This window comes from Bos taurus, chromosome 29 (genome assembly GCF_002263795.3).
Source record: "Bos taurus isolate L1 Dominette 01449 registration number 42190680 breed Hereford chromosome 29, ARS-UCD2.0, whole genome shotgun sequence".
Taxonomy (NCBI): domain Eukaryota; kingdom Metazoa; phylum Chordata; class Mammalia; order Artiodactyla; family Bovidae; genus Bos; species Bos taurus.
The window spans coordinates 698,713-718,387 of record NC_037356.1 but is presented as its reverse complement, the minus strand read 5'-3'; the positions used below and the strand labels follow the sequence as shown (position 1 = coordinate 718,387).

General features: G+C 40.9%; 1 protein-coding gene across 1 annotated transcript in view; it reads left to right on the top strand.

Annotated features, from left to right (window-relative positions):
- HEPHL1 (hephaestin like 1) overlaps positions 1–19,675 on the top strand; it is a 91,601-nt gene that overhangs the window by 52,227 nt on the left and 19,699 nt on the right. Inside the window, exons 10-13 of the mRNA NM_001192511.3 lie at positions 829–979; positions 9,160–9,372; positions 12,256–12,469; positions 18,653–18,792. Of these exons, the coding sequence (NP_001179440.2) occupies positions 829–979; positions 9,160–9,372; positions 12,256–12,469; positions 18,653–18,792 (718 nt within the window). The remainder of the gene's footprint in view (positions 1–828; positions 980–9,159; positions 9,373–12,255; positions 12,470–18,652; positions 18,793–19,675) is intronic.

The window sequence follows — 19,675 nt, the reverse complement described above, 5'->3', positions numbered from 1 at the left end:
AGCAAAGCCATGAATTACATGTATTCATTATCTCACTCAAAAACATGTATTAAGTGTCTAGTTTTCCAGGCATTTTTGTTGGAGCTGGGAATACAGAGAGACACCCAAAACTTTCCTACTGTATCAAAGCCTACATTACAGTGGGACAACAGTCAAAATTTTAAGTGCATACAGGAAATATTTTAGGTGGAGATAAGCGCTATGAAGAAGAGTAGAGTGCGGAAAAGTGAGTGAGTTTGCAGGCAGGAAGGAAGATGAGGGACTTTTAGCTAGGGTGGGGCGAGGATGCTCCAGGGAGGTGATATTGGTGCAGGGAATGGAACAGAATAAGGGAGGGAGCCAGGCAAGACCTAGGAGAACCTTCTAGACAATGGGAACAGCATGTGAAAAGGTCTTGAGGCAGGAATGAATTAGGTGTGTTCAAAAAAGAACAAAAGACCAGGGTGGCTGGAGTGAGCTAGGGGGTGAATACAAGGAGATGAGGTCAGAGAGGCCGAGGCCAGGACATGGAGTATAGAGTGACAAAAATAACATGGTGATGCCCAGCCTGAGAACAGGAAGTACTGCAGATTAGGAAAGCTTCTGAACAGGGACTTACTTCCTCTGAGGAGGTCACATGGGGAAGGAAAGGATGTAATGAGGAAGATGAATATATAGGGTGTAGAATGAATTTATCAGAATCTTGATTTACAAAATGATCCAGTAAATCTATGGCTGATGTTGATCCTAATTTACTTTCTGTTACTTTGTGTTAACTTTCAAAGTGAAGTAGAGCTAAGAAGTCTCCCAAGCTATACTTTAATACATTCATTTCTTTCTTCTCTGTAGAAAGGAATAGACAAGGAATTTTACCTACTAGTTACAGTCTTTGATGAGAATCTGAGCAGGTATCTTGATGAAAATATTCAGAAGTTTACCTGGCATCCCTTCAGCGTTGACAAGGAGGACAAAGAGTTTGTGAAGTCCAACCGAATGCATGGTATGAAAAATCTTTTCCTCTTGTAAAGTCAAGTCATAATCACATTTGAAGTGAAAATATTTGGAATGCTGTAGTTATCTTAAGCTTGGTTTCTGGGTATTGTCCTTGGTCATGACTAAAATATTTTGTGGCTTCAGCCTCACAAGGTATGGTGAAACTTCTCCATCTCAAGAGATATGAAGCTTAATACTTCTAAAGCACTTCATCAGCTGTAGATAAAATAATACAGAATTTGAACTAGCAAAGGTCACAGTACATAATAAATGTAGAAAATTACTGTTTCATATCTATATATCTATATATCTATATATCTGTGTGTGTATATACAGACATATATATATATATATATATTTTTTTTTTTCATCCAAGAGCAACAGAATACACATTCTTTTCAAGTGCAAACAGAACATTCTCCAGGATAGATTATATGCTAAGCCACTAAACAAGCCTCTGTAAATTTAAGAAAATTGAAAACACATCAAGCACCTTTTTTGAAAACAATACTATGTAAGACTGGAAATTAACTTTGAGGAAAAAAACTACAAAAAAACACAACAGGTGAAGGCTGAACAATATACTACTACACAACCAATACATCACTGAAGAAATCAAAGAGGAACAAAAAAATACCTAGAGATAAATGAAAATGAAAACATGACAATCCAAAACTTATGAGATAGCAAAAACAGTTCTACAACAGAATTTAAAAGCTTACTTCAGGAAAAAAGAAAAATTTCAAATAAAAACCTAACTTTACACCTAAAAGAGCTAGAGAAAGAGCAAATAAAACCTAATGTTAGTGAAAGATAAGAAGTCATAAGGATAAGAGCAGAAATAAGTGAATAGAGACAAAAATAGAAAGGATCAATGAAATTAAAAGCTGGTTCTTTGAAAAGTTAAATAAAACTGATAAACCAGACTCATCAAGAAAAAAATGGAAGGACCCAGATCAATAAAATCAGAAATGAAAAAGGAGAGGTTACAACGGACACCACAGAAATATAAAGGATCATAAAAGACTAGTAAAAGCATCTATTTGCCAATAAAATGGACAACCTGGAAGAAATGGACAAATCTTTAGAAATGTACAATCTACTAAGACTGAATCAGGAAGAAATAGAAAATACAAATAGACCACTTATCAGTAAAGAAATTGAGTCAGTAATTTAAAAACTCCAAGCAAACAAAAATCCAGTCTTCACCATATGGTAGAATTGGAATTCTACCAAATATTTAGAGAAGAGTTAACACCTACATTTTAAAACTATTCCAAATAATTGCAGAGGAAAGAATGCTTCCAAACTCATTCTATGAGTCCACCATCACCCTGATACCAAAACCAGACAAAAGTATCACACAAAAAAAGGAAAATTATAGGCCAATATCACCAGTGATCATAGATTCAAAAATCCTCAACAAAATATTAGCCAACTGAATCTAATAACACGTTTAAAGGATAATGCACTATGATCAAGTAGAATTCATCTCAGGGATGCAAGGACTTTTTAATACCCACAAAACAATCAATGTGATATACACATTAACAAACTGAAGAGTAAAAACAGTATGGTCCTTTCAATAGATGCAGAAAAAGCTTTTGACAAAATTCACCACCCATTTTTGATAAAAAATTCTCCAGAAAGTGGGCATAGAGGGAACATACCTTAATATAATAAAAGTCATGTGACAAATCCACAGCTAACATTATACTCAATGGTGAAAAGCTGAAAGCATGTCCTCTAAGATTAGGAACAAGACAAGGATACCCACTCTTGCCAATTTTATTCAACATAATAATAGAAGTCTAAGTCACAGTAATCCAAAGAAAAGGAAATAAGTCATCCAAATTGGAAAGAAGAAGTAAAGCTATTACTGTTTTCAGGTGGCATGCAATACATAGAAAATCCTAACGAAGTTACCAGAAAACTACTAGGGCTCATCAATGAATTTAGTAAGGTTGCCAAATACAAAATTAATATACAGAAATCTGTTGCATTTATTCACACTAACAATGCATTATAAGAAAAAGAAATTAAGAAAAAATCTCACTTACCATCTCATCAAAAAGAATAAAATACCTAGGAATAAATTTATCTTGAGAGGCAAAGGACTTGTACTCAGAAAACTATATGACATTGATGAAAGAAACTGAAGATGGAAAAGACAAAAACAGATGGCAAAGATATACTGTGATCTTGGATAGTAAGAATCAATATTTTTTGCTTGTTTGTTTTTAAGTTTTATTTATTTATCTTTTTACTTTACAATATTGTATTGGTTTTGCCATACATTGACTTGAGTCCACCACGGGTGTACATGTGTTTCCCATCCTCCCACCTCCCTCCCCATCCCATCCCTCTGGGTCATCCCAGTGCACCAGTCCTGAGCACCCTGTATCATGCATCGAACCTGGACTGGCGATTCATTTCACATGTGATAATTTACATGTTTCAATGCCATTCTCCCATATCATCCTGCCCTCGCCCTCTCCCACAGAGTCCAAAAGACTGTTCTTTACATCTGTGTCTCTTTTGCTGTCTCACATACAGGTTTATTGTTACCATCTTTCTAAATTCCATATATATGCGTTAGTATACTGTATTGGTGTTTTTCTTTCTGGCTTACTTCACTCTGTATAACAGGCTCCAGTTTCATCTACCTCATTAGAACTGATTCAAATGTATTCTTTTTAATGGCTGAGTAATACTCCATTGTGTATATGTACCACAGCTTTCTTATCCATTTGTCTGCTGAGGTTGCTTCCATGTCCTGGCTATTATAAACAGTGCTGTGATGAACATTGGGGTACACGTGTCTCTTTCAATTCTGGTTTCCTTGGTGTGTATGCTGAGCAGTGGGATTGCTGGGTCATATGGCAGTTCTATGTCCAGTTTTTAAGGAATCTCCACACTGTTCTCCATAGTGGCTGTACTAGTTTGCATTCCCACCAACAGTGTAAGAGAGTTCCCTTTTCTCCACACCCTCTCCAGCATTTATTGCTTGTAGACTTCTGGATAGCAGCCATTCTGACTGGCATGAAATGGTACCTCATTGTGGTTTTGATTTGCATTTCTCGATAATGAGTGATGTTGAGCATCTTTTCATGTGTTTGTTAGCCATCTGTATGTCTTCTTTGGAGAAATGTCTATTTAGTTCTTTGGCCCACTTTTTGATTGAGTCGTTTATTTTTCTGGAATTGAGCTGTAGGAGTTGCTTGTATATTTTTGAGATTAATTCTTTGTCAGTTGCTTCATTTGCTATTATTTTCTCCCATTCTGAAGGCTGTCTTTTCACCTTGCTTATAGTTTCCTTTGTTGTGCAGAAGCTTTTAATTTTAATTAGGTCCCATTTGTTTATTTTTGCTTTTATTTCCAATATTCGTGGGAAGTGGGTCATAGAGGATCCTGCTGTGGTTTATGTCAGAGAGTGTTTCGCCTATGTTTTCCTCTAAGAGTTTTATAGTTTCTGGTCTTACATTTAGATCTTTAATCCATTTTGAGTTTATTTTTGTGTATGGTGTTAGAAAGTGTTCTAGTTTCATTCTTTTACAAGTGGTTGACCAGTTTTCTCAGCATCACCTGTTAAAGAGATTGTCTTTTCTCCATTGTATATTCTTGCCTCCTTTGTCAAAGATAAGGTGTCTATAGGTGCATGGATTTATCTCTGGGCTTTCTGTTTTGTTCCATTGATCTATATTTCTGTCTTTGTGCCAGTATCATACTGTCTTGATGACTGTGGCTTTGTAGTAGAGCCTGAAGTCAGGCAGGTTGATTCCTCCAGTTCCATTCTTCTTTCTCAAGATTGCTTTGGCTATTTGAGGTTTTTTGTACTTCCATACAAATTGTGAAATTATTTGTTTTAGTTCTCTGAAAAATACTATTGGTGGCTTGATAGGGATTGCATTGAAGCTATAGATTGCTTTGGGTAGTATACTCATTTTCACTATATTGAAGGAATCAATATTTTTAAATGACCATTCTGCTCAAGGCAACCTATGGATTCAGTGCAATCTCTATCAAAATATCAAGGGCATTTTTCACAGAACTAAAACAAATAATTTTAAAATTTGTGTAGAAACACAAAAGACCCCAAAAAGCCAAATGAATCTTGAGAAAGAACAGAGCTGAAGGACTCAATGCTGCCTGACTTCAGACAATCAAGGGGCTTCCTGGGTGGTGCTAGTGGTAAAGAATCTGCCTGCCAATACAGCAGACATAAGGGACACAGCATTTGATCCCTGGGTTGGGAAGATCACTGGAGGAGGGTAAAGCAACTCACTCCAGTATTCTTGCCTGGAGAATCCCATGGATAGAGGAGCCTGGAGGGCTACAGTTCATAGGGTTGCAAAGAGTTGGACACGACTGAAGTGGCTTAGCATAGTAATCAAAATAGTTTGGCACAAGCACAAAACCAGACACAGATCAATGGAATAGAATAGAGAGGCTAAAAATAAACCCATGTGCTTCTGTCAATCACTCTATGACAAAGGAGGCAAGAATATAGAATGGAGAAGACAGTCTCTACAATAAGTGTTTCAGGGAAAACTGGACAACTATAGAATGAAATTAGAAGATTCTCTAACACCAATATACAAAAATAAAATGAATTAAAGATCTAAATGTAAGACTGGATACTATGAAACTCCCAGAGAAAAACAGAGGCAGAACACTCTTTGACATAAATCCTAGCAATAGTTTTTTGGATCTGTCTCCTAAAGTAAAGAAAAAAAAAGTAAAAATAAGCAAATGAGATCTAATTAAATTGAAAAGCTTGTGTACAGCAAAGGAAACCATCAACAAAATGAAAAGACAACCTACTGAATGGGAGAAAATGTTTGCAAATGATATGCCTGACAAGAGATTAATAGTCAACAAATAGAAACAACTTGTACAACCCAAAATCAAAGAAACAAACAATATGATTAAAAATGGGGCAGAAGAATTGAATAGACATTTTTCCAAAGAGGAAATGCAGATGGCCAACCAACAGACACCTGAAAAGATGCTCAACAGCATTGCTACATCAGAGAAATGCAAATCGAAACCACAATGAGGTATCAGCTCACGTCAGAATAGCTATCATCAAAAAGAACACAAACAGCAAATGTTAGACAGGATGTGGAGAAAAGGGAACCATTATACACAATTGATGGAAATGTAAATTGGTGCAGCCATTGTGGAAAACAGTATGGAAGTGTCTCAAAAAAATAAAAATAGAACTACCATATGACCCAACAATTTCAGTTCTGGAAACAAAAAACCCCAAAACCACTAATTCAAAATGATGCATGCAGCCCAATGTTCATGTGTATACACACACACACATATATAAGGAATAAAGCTAAGACATAAAAAAGGAATGAAATTCTGCCATTTGCAACAACATGGATGGATCTAGAGAATATTATGCTTAGTGAAATAAGTCAGACGGAGAAAGACAAATATTGTATGCTTTCACTTATATGTGGAATCTAAAAAATAGAACAAATGAATATATACAACAACAATGAAAAAACAGATTCATAGATATAGAGAACAAACTAATGGTTATCGGTGGGGAGAGGGAAGGGTGAAGGGGTAAGATAGGGCTATGGGATTAAGAAAAAAATACTACTATGAATAAAATAAATAAGCTACAAGGGTATATTATACAACATATGGAAATATTGCCATTATTTTATATTAACTTTAAATGGAGTATAATCTATAAACATATTGAATCACCATGTTGTATACTTAAAACTAATATAATATTATAAATCAAATATGTTTCAATAAAAATTTCTTTCAATACCTAAAGCAAACATGGCAAGATAACAGACCTTGTTTTAGGACCAAGCATAGCATCTATTTATTGCCTTTAAAACATTATGAGAAAATAGTGAAATAGCCTTCCCCTTCTCTCCCAAAGAAGTGCAAAAAAGTCTCTCTTTCTCCCATGGAAGTCCAAAAATGTTCAAGGCTCCAAGTGACCCACAGCACTGGCTCATACTTTTGTGGTCTCAGATGCTCTGTTCCAACTGAACCCCTTCTTGGACCAATGGAAAACAAGGAATAATGCACTTTCAACATCATCTTATAAAAAAAAATTTGTTATAACTGAAGACAAAATTTGTCCCCAACCTTTATAATAGCCAATAAAAAGGTAAACTAAGCTATAAATTAGGAAACATAGCAATCGCTTAATGGAAAAGCTAGGCTGCAAAAGGGATCTATATACAGAGAAGCCTGTATATAGAAAACAGAAAACAACCTAATGGATCATGTCAAATCCAGTCCCTTCCTGCTTTGGCAATTTGATATATTTGTATATTTTAAACCTGCAGAATATGTAATGTTTAAGGCAAAATTCAAGGAAATTATGTATTTAGTTTAAGCTTCACATTAATTATAAATTAAATTTTGTCTCCAGTCTTGCTTGCATGAGTAGGAGAAAGTTGGCTACAATACCAAAGAGAAAATGCCTTACATGGCATACAATGTTTGCATTGCTCGTGTTATACAGTCTATGTTCCAATCTGCTTGTTGAATATATAAATGAATGAATGAATGTTTCAGAAAAAGAGGTTCCGGAGTGGGTGAGGGCATGCCACACAGCTTTGTGGTATCTTAATTCCCTGACCTGGGCCTCCAGCAGTGAGAATGTGGAATCCTAACTACTGGATCATCAGGGAATTCCTAGGAAAGAGAAGTGTTAAACTGGAGTTCCTAGGCAACAGAGAATTCTCTACCAGCTCTACCAAGGACTAAACTGTTAGCACTACAATTTACAATGGGATGGGGAGGGAGGTGGGAGGGGGATTTGGGATGGGGAACACATGTACACCCATGGCTGATTCATGTCAATGTATGGCAAAACCCACTACAATACTGTAAAGTAATTAGCCTCCAATTAAAATAAATAAAATGAAAAAAATTTAAAATGATATCTCTTTAACATTCAATGGACAAGACAGTTTATTTGCAACATCATGATCAAAGATTTTCTTCAGAAAGTGTGATATTCTTCTTAGCAGCTCCAGGGCTTCTTGGAATTTCTGCTAATAATTCCAGATATTTGAGTAAAATTACCAAACACCACTCATTCACAGATAAAGAAACAAAAGGTAATTTTATTTGACAATGAGATTCTAACAGGAGACCATTTACGTGTGTGGTGGACAGGCTGTAGAAGGAGTGGAGTGGGGGGTGTCTCTCTCCAGGACATCAAGCCTGAGACGCAGTTAGGCACAGTCACGCCTCAGTGTACTCAGTCATAGTGGTCATCCCCCAGAGGGGGCGCGTGTAGCTGCTGTCAGTGGATTGAGGTTGATGTCAAAGAGAAAAGCAATTTGCATTTCTGGAGGTACAAAGACTTTTCATATCTAAGTGATCATTATTCAAAGTCTTGTCAGTTATTTTACTGAAGTTGGAAAATCAAAATTATCATAAGGCAAAACTATTTATTCAAGGGCTAACCTCTTAAAACTTAGTGTCCCTTCCCTACTTCTCAAATCCCTCTTCACTGACCAGACATGCAAATATAATGTCAATCAACTGCAAATCTTTCAAGTGATGCAAGATCCATAAAATCAGTGAAGGGATGTCTGATAACTTCTAGAATGAAATGCAAAGCCATTGGCAAATGAGGATCTGACAGAATTAAATGAATAACTGAGGAAAAGACACTTAACAAGGGAGATGACAGGATAAGAACCTTAAAAGAAAATGACTTCCATATAAAGAGTTTTAAAAAAAAGACTTTGGGGAAATTCATGAAATCTGTAAATATTTTTTCAAGGATGATGCTTTTTATAATCTGCAAAACTAAAATGTGAAATGAAGGATATTATATAATGCTATCAAATAATTTTGTCAGAAAAAAATTGCTTAAGAAAACAACCTGTTTATTTTTTATTACTTCTTAGAATTCATGTCCTGTGTATACATTGTTAAATAGAACAGTTTCACTGTTTTAGTGTATTTTCATTATTCGTTATTAAGTTCAGTCTCCATTTAAATTTGATACAACACCTGACTTTTTCCCAGTACTCTTTATTCTCTGATAATAGGATCTTCTGTAAATTTTGAACTTGAATACCACTGCCTCCATATGCACTGATAATCTTTCACTAAGGTGATGTGTTTTCAGCACATCTACAAAATAATAGTGCACTCTGCTCTCCTTTTCCTTCCATTTAGCTATTAATGGCTACATGTATGGCAACCAGCCAGGCCTAACCATGTGCAAAAAGGATAGAGTCTCCTGGCATCTGATTGGCATGGGCACTGACACGGACATGCATGGAGTTTATTTTCAAGGGAACACCATCCACCTACGAGGGACTCACCGGGACTCCCTGGCGCTGTTTCCCCACGTCTCCACAACGGCATTCATGCAGCCAGACCGTGCAGGTAAACTTGGCAGGGCCAGCTCAGGTGACCAGATTCCTATCTTCAGGCAAGTACTCTTAGGGTCTTTCCCCAGAAGAAATTGGTTGAATTTGGGCACTTCTGCGTGTGCAGAAGGAAATATAGCCTTGAGTAGAATCAGAGAGTCCTGACTATTGTATTTCAAACACATAATGTGAAGAACAGAGGAAAAGCATCTAATAAGATCCATAAAGCAAAAGTAGGAGTCCTCTAAGTGACCTGGCCTCACAAATCCTAGGAGAATGCTCTTTATTTATATCCATGAACAATTCAGCCCAAGAAAGAGTATTTTTGTTTGCTTGTTTATTCTCTTTAAACACAGACTTCATTTTAGTTGCTGCTTGGAAGCATCAACCAGACATGAGCAGACTGGTGGTTGCTTCCAGGTTGTAGATGTGAACTTATCTCCCTTCTCTAGAGATTGATAGTGGTCTCTTGATGAGTCCAAACAGGGACTTGCCTATTGTCATTCTCTCGGGTACCCAGAAAGCAAGCTGTGTTGGATCCGGAGTCCATGGAGAGCCCGTTGAAGTGCCAGTATCCATCCCTTCTCTTAGAGATTAATAAGTTAATTAGGTCACTGGGGCATTTTAATAAAAGATAAAGGGTAATATTTGGCAACATATACTCTCATGAAAAATAAGAATAGTAAATGCTGTGGATATTCAACATGTTTCTCCAAACCAACTTTTTCATTGGTCTAAAAATGAAACCAATATGCTACTCAAGATAAGTACTTGCCTGCTCTGTTTCCTTTATAAATAGGTATTTACTTCTTTCCTTCACACTGGAACTGCATTTTAGATGCTACTCTCTGTCACTGGTTAAGAATTTGAGATTTGAGGGAAAAAAAAATTCAAAGAGAAAAGAAGATAGAGCTCTTCAAAGCTACTCTTTTCTATTAACAAGTAGTAAATATGACTTACGTCACCTCTTTACACGTTAAACATTTCTACCTGAGACAAATCTAAAATTTTAAGTCATCAGAGAAATATATAGAAAACATATGGACCCTGGGAGCCACCTAACCCTGCCTCAACATTCACTTCTGGCTGCTGTGAGTTCCCGCCTCAACGTTCACTTCTGGCTGCTGTGAGTGTAAATGCATATTTTCTCCATGATTTTACATTCAGTTATCTGGTTGAGAGACGAAAAGTCGCCATGACTTACCTACCAAATAAAATACATGGATTTTTATAGAAAAAAAAAAAAGAAAAAGAGCCCTGAGCTTCAAAACTTTTGCCAAAGTACTGCCTCAGACTAGGGGCTCCATTAATCCTTGCCTTGTAAGCTTCTAGTATTCAACCTTTCTATATTAATTGATTGATCAATTATGAATCACCCCAAGGGATGCCTTTGGAACAATTACTTTTTTAAAATTCACTCTTCAAGACCAAAGAGGGGACAAGAGGGAAACAGCCAAATAGTTTTACTTCATAGAAACAGCATTCAAAGCTAGAGATGGCTGGAATAATTTTAGGGACATGGTTACTTACTCACAGGCCCTCCAGGCTTCTAAAGAGCTACATGACAGTGCTTTCCAGCTTATGTTTGGCGGTGAGTATAAATCAGTGACTGCTGAAAAGCTGAGTCATTTCACCTGTTGCCGCCCCATCTTCTAAGCTAAAAGGAGTACCCAAACATGGGTAGAGTAGCCTGTCAGCTGAAAGTCAAACATTTCCTCTTTGATCTTTTTTTTTTTTAAACCACTTTATTGATGTATGACTGAAACACAAAAAGCTGTATATTTTATACATGTAAATTGATGAGTGTGGAAATAGTATGCATCTGTGAAAATATCACCATAATCAAGACTTTAAGCTCCTCTTTGTTCTTAGAAAAGAAAATTCCTCCTCTGTTGAAGGGATGATTAGCATACAAATAGTGGGCTGCCTGGAGACCAGCACAGGCAGAAGAAGCTCTGGCCACCTCTGTTGTCAGAAGGGTCTTCTCTTTGTTTTTACAGAGGGTCACCATTTGTGCCTGGGTGTGCTAGGGTACCCTATGAACCAATGGTTTTGGCTCATCCTGAAGGGATAATTTGGCAATATTTAGACATGATAGATGCTATCTCTGTGCATTGTAGATAGTTAATGAGACCCACACTCTCATTCACCTCTGAGAACAGAGATTTGTTGATCCAATAATTTCCCTGAGTTAACATCTTCCAATAATTTGATTTTGTATGATTTTATTGTGAATTTAATTAAAATATGTATATTGATGCCAAGGCATCTAGAAAATTCAGCTTAAAAAATCATATAGTTCTCAGTCAGATAGGATGGTTGCTATTTCTTTTTCCTTTTCATCTGGCTTAATGTAGACCTACCACTGGAAATGAGACCCTCCTCTGCTCAAGGGCTTAATGAAAAAATACATTTATCTTTAAGAGTAATAGCTTATTTGTATATTGCACCTTATAGCTTATAAAACCTTTTAGGGCAAAAGCCATGACTTCAGAAGCCTGACCTAATTTGAACTTTGTCTAGACAGGTAATTAGTTCCTTTTAAACTGGGCTGGGAGAAGATACCTATCAATGATTTTTTTCCAGGAGTGACTATCCTCTAATAGGTGTGTACAATAGGGGAGACCCAGAGAAATAATTTCTTGGCAGCAACTTTACAGGTTTTTTCTTTATTTGTTTTTGGACATGACAGATGAATTTCAGATGGTATTTCCCCCCATACGTAAATATATTTACAAGTAATTTATTCCTCTTAGGGTCTGATTTTTAAATGCTATAGAAAGTTGATATCTTAAAAACCCACCTGACGGGTTATTTTTTAATAATTACGGAGGTTTGCTAGCAAATCAAAAGCAAGCGCTCGAGCATCGCTCTGAACGCCAAGCCATGTCTCTTCCAGGAATCTTCAGGGTCTTTTGCTCCACCCTGCACCACTTGGCAAGAGGCATGCATCAGATATATGAGGTCAGCAGCTGCGGCAACAAGTACCCTCCTGACCAGCCCTATGGGATGATAAGAACCTTTTACATCGCCGCTGAAGAGGTAGAATGGGATTATGCCCCTAACAAAAACTGGGAGTTCGAAAAGCAGCACTTGGACGCAAGAGGGGAAAGGTACCACAGGCCGAGCCGCCGCCGTGTCTGGGGTGGGTTCGCACACGTGCGTGGACGTTCGGCAAACGCGGAACCTAAAAGGGCCCCGGGTGCTGTCTGCCCAGTCCTGGCACACAGACATGTCACTCAGAAACACGAAAGCCTAGGGAAGTCGCCGTCCCCCTCCGAGGGAGTGGTCTGAAGCCAGTCTGGTCCTCGGGAGGCTGGCGGGCCACGCACGTGGGTCTGAGCGAGCGCGGGGCAGGTCAGCGCAGGGGCTCGCCTCCCGGGGACTCAGGGGATGCGGTGCAGAGAGAGGCAGGCCCGCTGCGCAGAGGTGGGGGAGGCCTGTAGATGGGCTGGGGGAAGGGGTCAGTACAGGGGCTCGCCTCCCGGGAACCCCGAGGGACGTGGTGCGGAGACGCAGGGCCTCTGCGCAGAGCTGGGGTGGGTGTGGCGCTGTAGATGGGCGGGGTGGGGGCCGCCGGCAGTCACTGGCCGCGGGGACACCCGAGGGGCGGGGGAGGTGGAGATTACCGGGCTGGGGCAGGAAGGGCAGGTCCCCTCGTTGGCCGGGTCCCCAGAGCTTCCATGAGGCTTGCCCTCCTGTGGAGGCGCTGCCCTTGCAGAGCACAGAGGAATCCGCGGGCTCGAGGACCTTGCGCACTGCTGAGCACGGGTGCCCTCCGGCCAGGCCTTCAGGGCTGAACTGTCTGGGGGGCAGGCCTGCAGGCCTCCTCCCCGGGGTTAGCGCCTTCTGCCTGGGTGGCACCGCCCCATGTATGCAGGTGAGGACTGGTTCACTCAGTCACTGGCAGAAGTGGAGTTGAACACTGACCTTTTTGAAGGACAAATCCGTGTTCTCATCACCATGCCATGCTGACGTTCATGCCCTGTTCCTCTTTGATATTTATTATCACACTTCCCGTGCCCTCTCTTGCCCAGCCTTCATGCACCTTCTGTGGTTATGATCCCCACCAACTCCTCTACATCAGCTTTTAGGAATCATAGCCTGTTCTGTTTTTCTTACTCGGCCTGTTTTGAGGGTTCAGGCTCATGGAAAGAATATAATGGTGCCACCTTGTGGATAAATGAAGAAACAAAATCACTCAGTTGTAAAAGATTTGCCTCAAGGGTAGGATGCTTTAAAATTCATTCCAAGATTCACCAGGTTTCCCTGGTAGCTCAGCTGGTAAAGAACCCACCTGCAATGCAGGACACTCTGGTTCAATCCCTGGATTGGGAAGATCCGCTGGAGAAGGGGTAGGCTACCCACTCCAGTATTCTTGGACTTCCCTGGTGGCTCAGACAGTAAAGAATACGCCTGCAATGTGAGACCTGGGTTTGATCCCTTGGTTGCGAACATCCCTTGGGAAGTGCTGCTGCTGCTAAGTCGCTTCAGTCGTGTCCAGCTCTGTGTGACCCCATAGACGGCAGCCCACCAGGCTCCTCTGTCCCTGGGATTCTCCAGGCAAGAACACTAGAGTGGGTTGCCATTTCCTTCTCCAGTGCACGCATGCATGCATGCTAAGTCGCTTCAGTTGTGTCCGACTCTGTGCGACCCCATGAACAGCAGCCCTCCAGGCTCCTCTGTCCACAGGATTCTCCAGGCAAGAATACTGGAGTGGGTTGCCTGGATGGGTAGCCCTTCCCAGGGAGAAGGAAATGTCAACCCACTCCAGTATTTTTGCCTGGAGAATCCTGTGGACAGAGGAGCCTGGCAGGCTACGGTCTATGGGGTCACAAAGAGTTGGACATGACTGAGTGACTTTCACTTCACTTCACTTCAATTATTCACCAACACATTTTGTTAAACCAGATACGCCCCCTGCCAAAGTAGTGCTGCTTATACAAGTTAAAAATGGATAATTCAGTATAAAGTGAAATGAATACTAATTTGGTCTTTTCTAAAATAATTATTTCATTAACAGGCTGCTATCTCTGAAGACATTATTGTATAATAATTGTCATATGTACAGTCCTAGCCCATGAGTATGTAAGAAATATATCCTTCATTATTTTCTTGAAACTCAGTGTAATTTCTGTTTTCAGCCCCATCCATCCAGGCTGGCAGAAAGAGCTAGCTTTAATCTTCTGGGATTGTCTTTCAAGCTTCTTAGAGAGATAGAGGGCGGTGGGTGTGTCTGCACCCTGTCCCTGCCATTCTGGTCTTGCCCATAAATAAATGACAACAAAGTGAAATGAGAGCATTTTCACCTATTAAAAATATAACAGAAGAGCCACAACCGCAGTCTTCTAGATCAGCACTAATATAGTAGACTGTATCCATACTTGGCTATACAACACTTGAAATGTGGTAGTCCAAATTGAGATGAACCATAAGTATAAAACATACATTGAATTTCATAGAATCAGTATGAACAAAAACATAAACTATATAACTAACAAATATCTTACAATTATCACATGATGAAATGATAAAATTTTGGTTGTGTTGGGTTAACTGAAATTGTTAAAATTGATTTCGCCTGTTTAAAAAGCAACAGCTCTGTAGATAAAAATGCAGGACAGAGTTGCAGTGACAGGTTGTCCCAGTGGCAGTCTGTGGCACCCCCATAGATCAGAGCCCAGGAGCAAATGCCCTCCTACCCCAGTTACTATGCATCTGCCATCTGACCCGAGGCCATATCTTAGGACATCTCCAGGTTTCAAACCACCCCTCAGTATGGGTTTTCCCTGAAACATTTATTGTCCTGGTCAGCACAGACCCTCTGCCTCACCTTGGAACCTGGAAGTCTTTCCCTGTGGCTTCCTAAGAACATAGTGGGGAGAACTCAGGATCCCAGAAAGGCAACAAATGGGACTGTCAGCACAATGCCAGCATCTATGCAGTGGGAGGGAATTTGAAAACAAAGAGTAGGTTGCTACAGAGAATTCCCTCATAGCTCATCTGGTAAATAATCTGCCTGCAATGCAAGAGACCCCAGTTTGATCTCTGGGTGGGGAAGATCCCCTGGGGAAGGGAAAGGCTACCCACTCCAGTATTCTGGCCTGGAGAATTCCATGGACTGTATAGTCCATGGGGCCGCAAAGAGTTGGACGTGACTGAGCGACTTTCACTTCACTTCCTAGCACTCTTGAACTTGTGGACTGATGCACATGTAATTTAACTAACCTGGAATTTGAGGTAAGACTCAGCATCTATTGAGCACCACCTCTCGTAAGCCAGGCCTTTTGCTGAGCATTTCCCACTCCATCAGCTCTGGCCCAGCACTGTTACATGACCTCCCAGTGAGATGATGATAGAGTAAGTGCTCAGGTGGTTCTTAACAGGTGTCTGACGCTGACATAGCTTTATATGTCCCAACTCCTATGATCCTCACATCACTCCTGAGAGTTGGGTGAATTATTATCACCTCATTTTGCAGAGAAGGGAAGCTAGAAAACAGCACAGGTAGCTCAAGAGTCTGGGCTTGTCACCACCACACATGCTTCTAGGACTCCTGGAAAATAAAAGTAGAAGAAAATTTTCTTCCTTGGAAAGCACACAGTGCAGGGTAGAAGGTATATACATGCATTTGTAAAATACCTACTGTGTGCTCAGGACTGTGCAAAGTGCTGAGAAGGGCACACAAGGTCCTTTCCTCACAGATTTCATGTTCCGGTGGGGGAAGACATTAGAGCAAACACGCTGAGTCATACAGGCACTGTGGGAGAGGGAGAGGGTGGGTGGTCAGGGAAGGCTTCTGGGAGGAGGTGGTCTTTGAAGGGAGGGCCTGTTGAAGAGGTGAACAGCACAGGAAGGCAGCATGGGAAAGCCCTGAAGGTGTGGAGGGCCTGCAGGGTTCACGAGAGGGAGTGTGTAGAACTGCGTGAGCACAGAGCGTTTGGGTGGTGGTGATGGGAAACCAGGTTTGGGAGCTTGGCAGAGACAAGTGGGGAAGTTTTGTTGTTCAGCCGCTAGGTCATGTCCGATTCATTTCGACCCCATGGACTGCAGCCCTCCAGGCTCCTCTGTCCTCCACTGTCTCCCAAAGTTTGCTCAAATTCTTGTCCATTGAGTCGGTGATGCTACCTAACCATCTCATCCTCTGCCGCCTCCTTCCTCTTTTGCTTTGTCTTTCCCAGCATCAGGGTCTTTTCCAATATGTCGGCTCTTCGCATCAGGGAAAGGGGTATGAAAGCTAAATCAAGGAGTCTGCCAGTGGGAAGCCATAAAAATCTTTTCGACAAGGACTGACGTATTCAAATGTGTAGTTTAGGATCTCTCTGCCTGTAGTGTAGAGAGGAGAGGGAAGGGAGGAGAATCGGGAGCAGAGAACATGGTTAGGAACAGTTTCAGTTAATACGGGTGAGTCAACAGATGAAGTCGGTGACTTAGGTTATAGTGTGGGGAGTTTGACCATGGGAAATGGAAGGATGTGAGACACAATATATTTTGGAGATGAAGTTGATAGATTTGTTTCTGTCTCTTGTAGTGATCTATGTTGTTACTAGATAAAATATAGAGTTGATCCTCATTATTTGCAGATTTCATATTTGCAAAATTGCCCACTTGCTGAAATTTATCTGTAACCCTCAAATCAATTCTTGTGGTGCTTTCATGGTCACTTGCAGATATGAATAGAACAGTGAAAAATTTGTGTCACCTGATGTTCACATTCCCAGCAGAGGTCAAACCAACAAGGCATCTCTCTGTTTCCTTGTTTTAGCTCTTCCAACTGTCCTTTTAGTCATCTATTTAGTGTCACTTTTTTCTTCTTTGTGCTTTTTGTTGGTGACTTAGCTGTTTAAAATGTCCCTCCCCACCCAGAGTAAGGCTGAAATGCTGTCTAGGATTCCCAAACACGGAAGGTAGTGCTGTAATATACCTAACAGAGGAAAAACAGGTTTTAGATAAGCTTCATTCAGGCATGAGTCAGTGTATTATCGGTCATGAGTTCAGTGATTATGGATCAGTAATATATATCACATGATATGTCTTTAAACAGAAACACACATCTATCGAATTTATATATTGATCTGTTGATAAATATATTGTAACCAGAGATTTGAAGGAACTTAACCCTGTATTTCCCTTAGGAACAATGGTTCAGTATTTGGAGTGACTCTCCAAATACTGAATAGAGCACACTATTGTGAATAACAAGAATCAACTGTATTTATATTTGTATATAAGTATATGCAGAATATGGGGCTTCCCTGGTGGCCCAGTGGTAAAGAATCCGCCTGCAATTCAGGAGCCACAGGAAGCATGGGTTCGATCCCTGGGTTGGAAGATCCTCTGGAGGAGGGCATGGCAACCCACTCCAGTGTTCTTGCCTGGAGAATCCCATGGACAGAGGAGCCTGGTGAGTTACAGTCCATAGGGTCAAAAAGAGTCAGACCTAACTGAAGAGACTTTGCACACATGCATATGCGCAATACACAACCCACAGACTTTCTTGAGATCTTTACAGTGGAAAAACATAGCAGGGTACAGAACAACATATGAAATCTGAAGGAATGCAGGGTGGTGGGGTGTGCGCATGTGCATGGATGAACATTTGCGTGAGGCTGGTTGGTCCCAGGAAGCTAATGTAATCTCAAAGTGCCTTTGGGAGTCTCTGACTAAGTCTGGCACTATGCAGCACCCAGCAGGGTTTATTTGTTTTTTTTGTTTTAATTGAGACTAATTGCTTTACAATGTTGTGTTGGTTTCTGCCGCACAACATGAATCAGCTGTAAGTGTGCATATATCGCCTCCCTCTCAAGTCTCCCTCCCCACTCACCACTCTTTCCTCATCATTGGTCCCTCCAGGCTATCACAGAACATCAAATTGAACCCCCTGTTATAGAGCAGCCAGCTGGCTATCTATGCAGCAGCAGCTCTCTATTTGACACATGGTGGTGTGCATGTGTGTCAGTGACACTCTCTCAATTCGTCCTGCCCTCTCCTTCCCCCACTGCATCCACGAGTCTGTTCTCTGTGTCCCAGCAGGGCTCTAGAGCAGTGGTTCCCAAGAGTGGAAGGTAGGCTGATGCTGGACTGCCACATGTAAAGCCCCAGAGATGCTTTCAAATGCAGATTCCTGGCCCCACTTCCATAAAGTCTGATGTAAAGGGCCAGCTCCCCAGGGAGATCCTGATCATAGCCTGGTTTTGGAAGCACTGCTCCAGTGCCCGCACCTCCAAATCATGCAGAAGCACTCAAGGTTTTTCTACCCTCTAACGACTTTAATTCCTGTTGCTTCTGATTTGCAGACACGGAGATATATTCATGAACCACACTGAAAACTGGATCGGCTCTCAGTACAAGAAAGTGGTTTACAGGGAATACACCAATGGAGAATTTGTAGAGATCAAAGCTCGACCGCCACGAGAGGAGCATTTGGCACTCCTGGGTATGGCACAGATCACAGCTGTGCACTGCCAGCACACACACACACACACACACACACACACACCCAGTTAGACATCTGCCCAAGAAGGAGTAGAAGCAACAGAGTAGCCTGACTGCATTCATCCAAGGGAGACAGCTTTCTGCTCTCTCATCATCAGGGAGCATGCTGCGTGCTCAGCTCGCACAAACAGTAGCATAAGAAGACCGGCAGATGACACACAAACAGGAATCCCTGTCATCCAGGCAGTCTAACCAGCACCTGCTGCCATGAAGGTCCTTGGCCACCCCTCTGCTGAGCCAGGAAACTTTCATATGAAACACCGATGCCTCAGAACAGCAGGCATAGTATTCACATAGCTTCTCCAAGGTCATCCATGGCCAGTGCCTTCACAACATACCATGAAAATCATTCTGACAAAAGAGAAATCTTTTACTCAAGAAGCAGTGCTTGGGTGAACAGCATGGATTCAGTTCCGGGGGCCCTGACTTCCTGGCCTTCTCAGAACTGACTCCATCTGTCTGACGCCCTGGGCTGCCCAAGAGATAGGATAAGCTCTTCTTGCTAACCTTCCCTACTTGTCGTCACCTGAGTGTCACCCCATCGTGAAGAAGAGATCTTAAAGCAGAGGGCTAATCTAGATGACTTTTCCGTTTTTAAATGTACAAGGCAACTTATATAAATACTAAGGCTTTAATATGTTTCTTATTATCAAAATAATGCACCACACGATTATTAGATTCATAAATTATTAACTGGCCCATCCATCTTCACCATCTGCTAATATCAGCTCCCAAGCTTGTTTTTCATACCAATGAGTCATCTCCCATGGGAACATTCCTTCTTTTGAGTCTCTAAGTCAGAGAACAGATCTCTGAAGAATGGG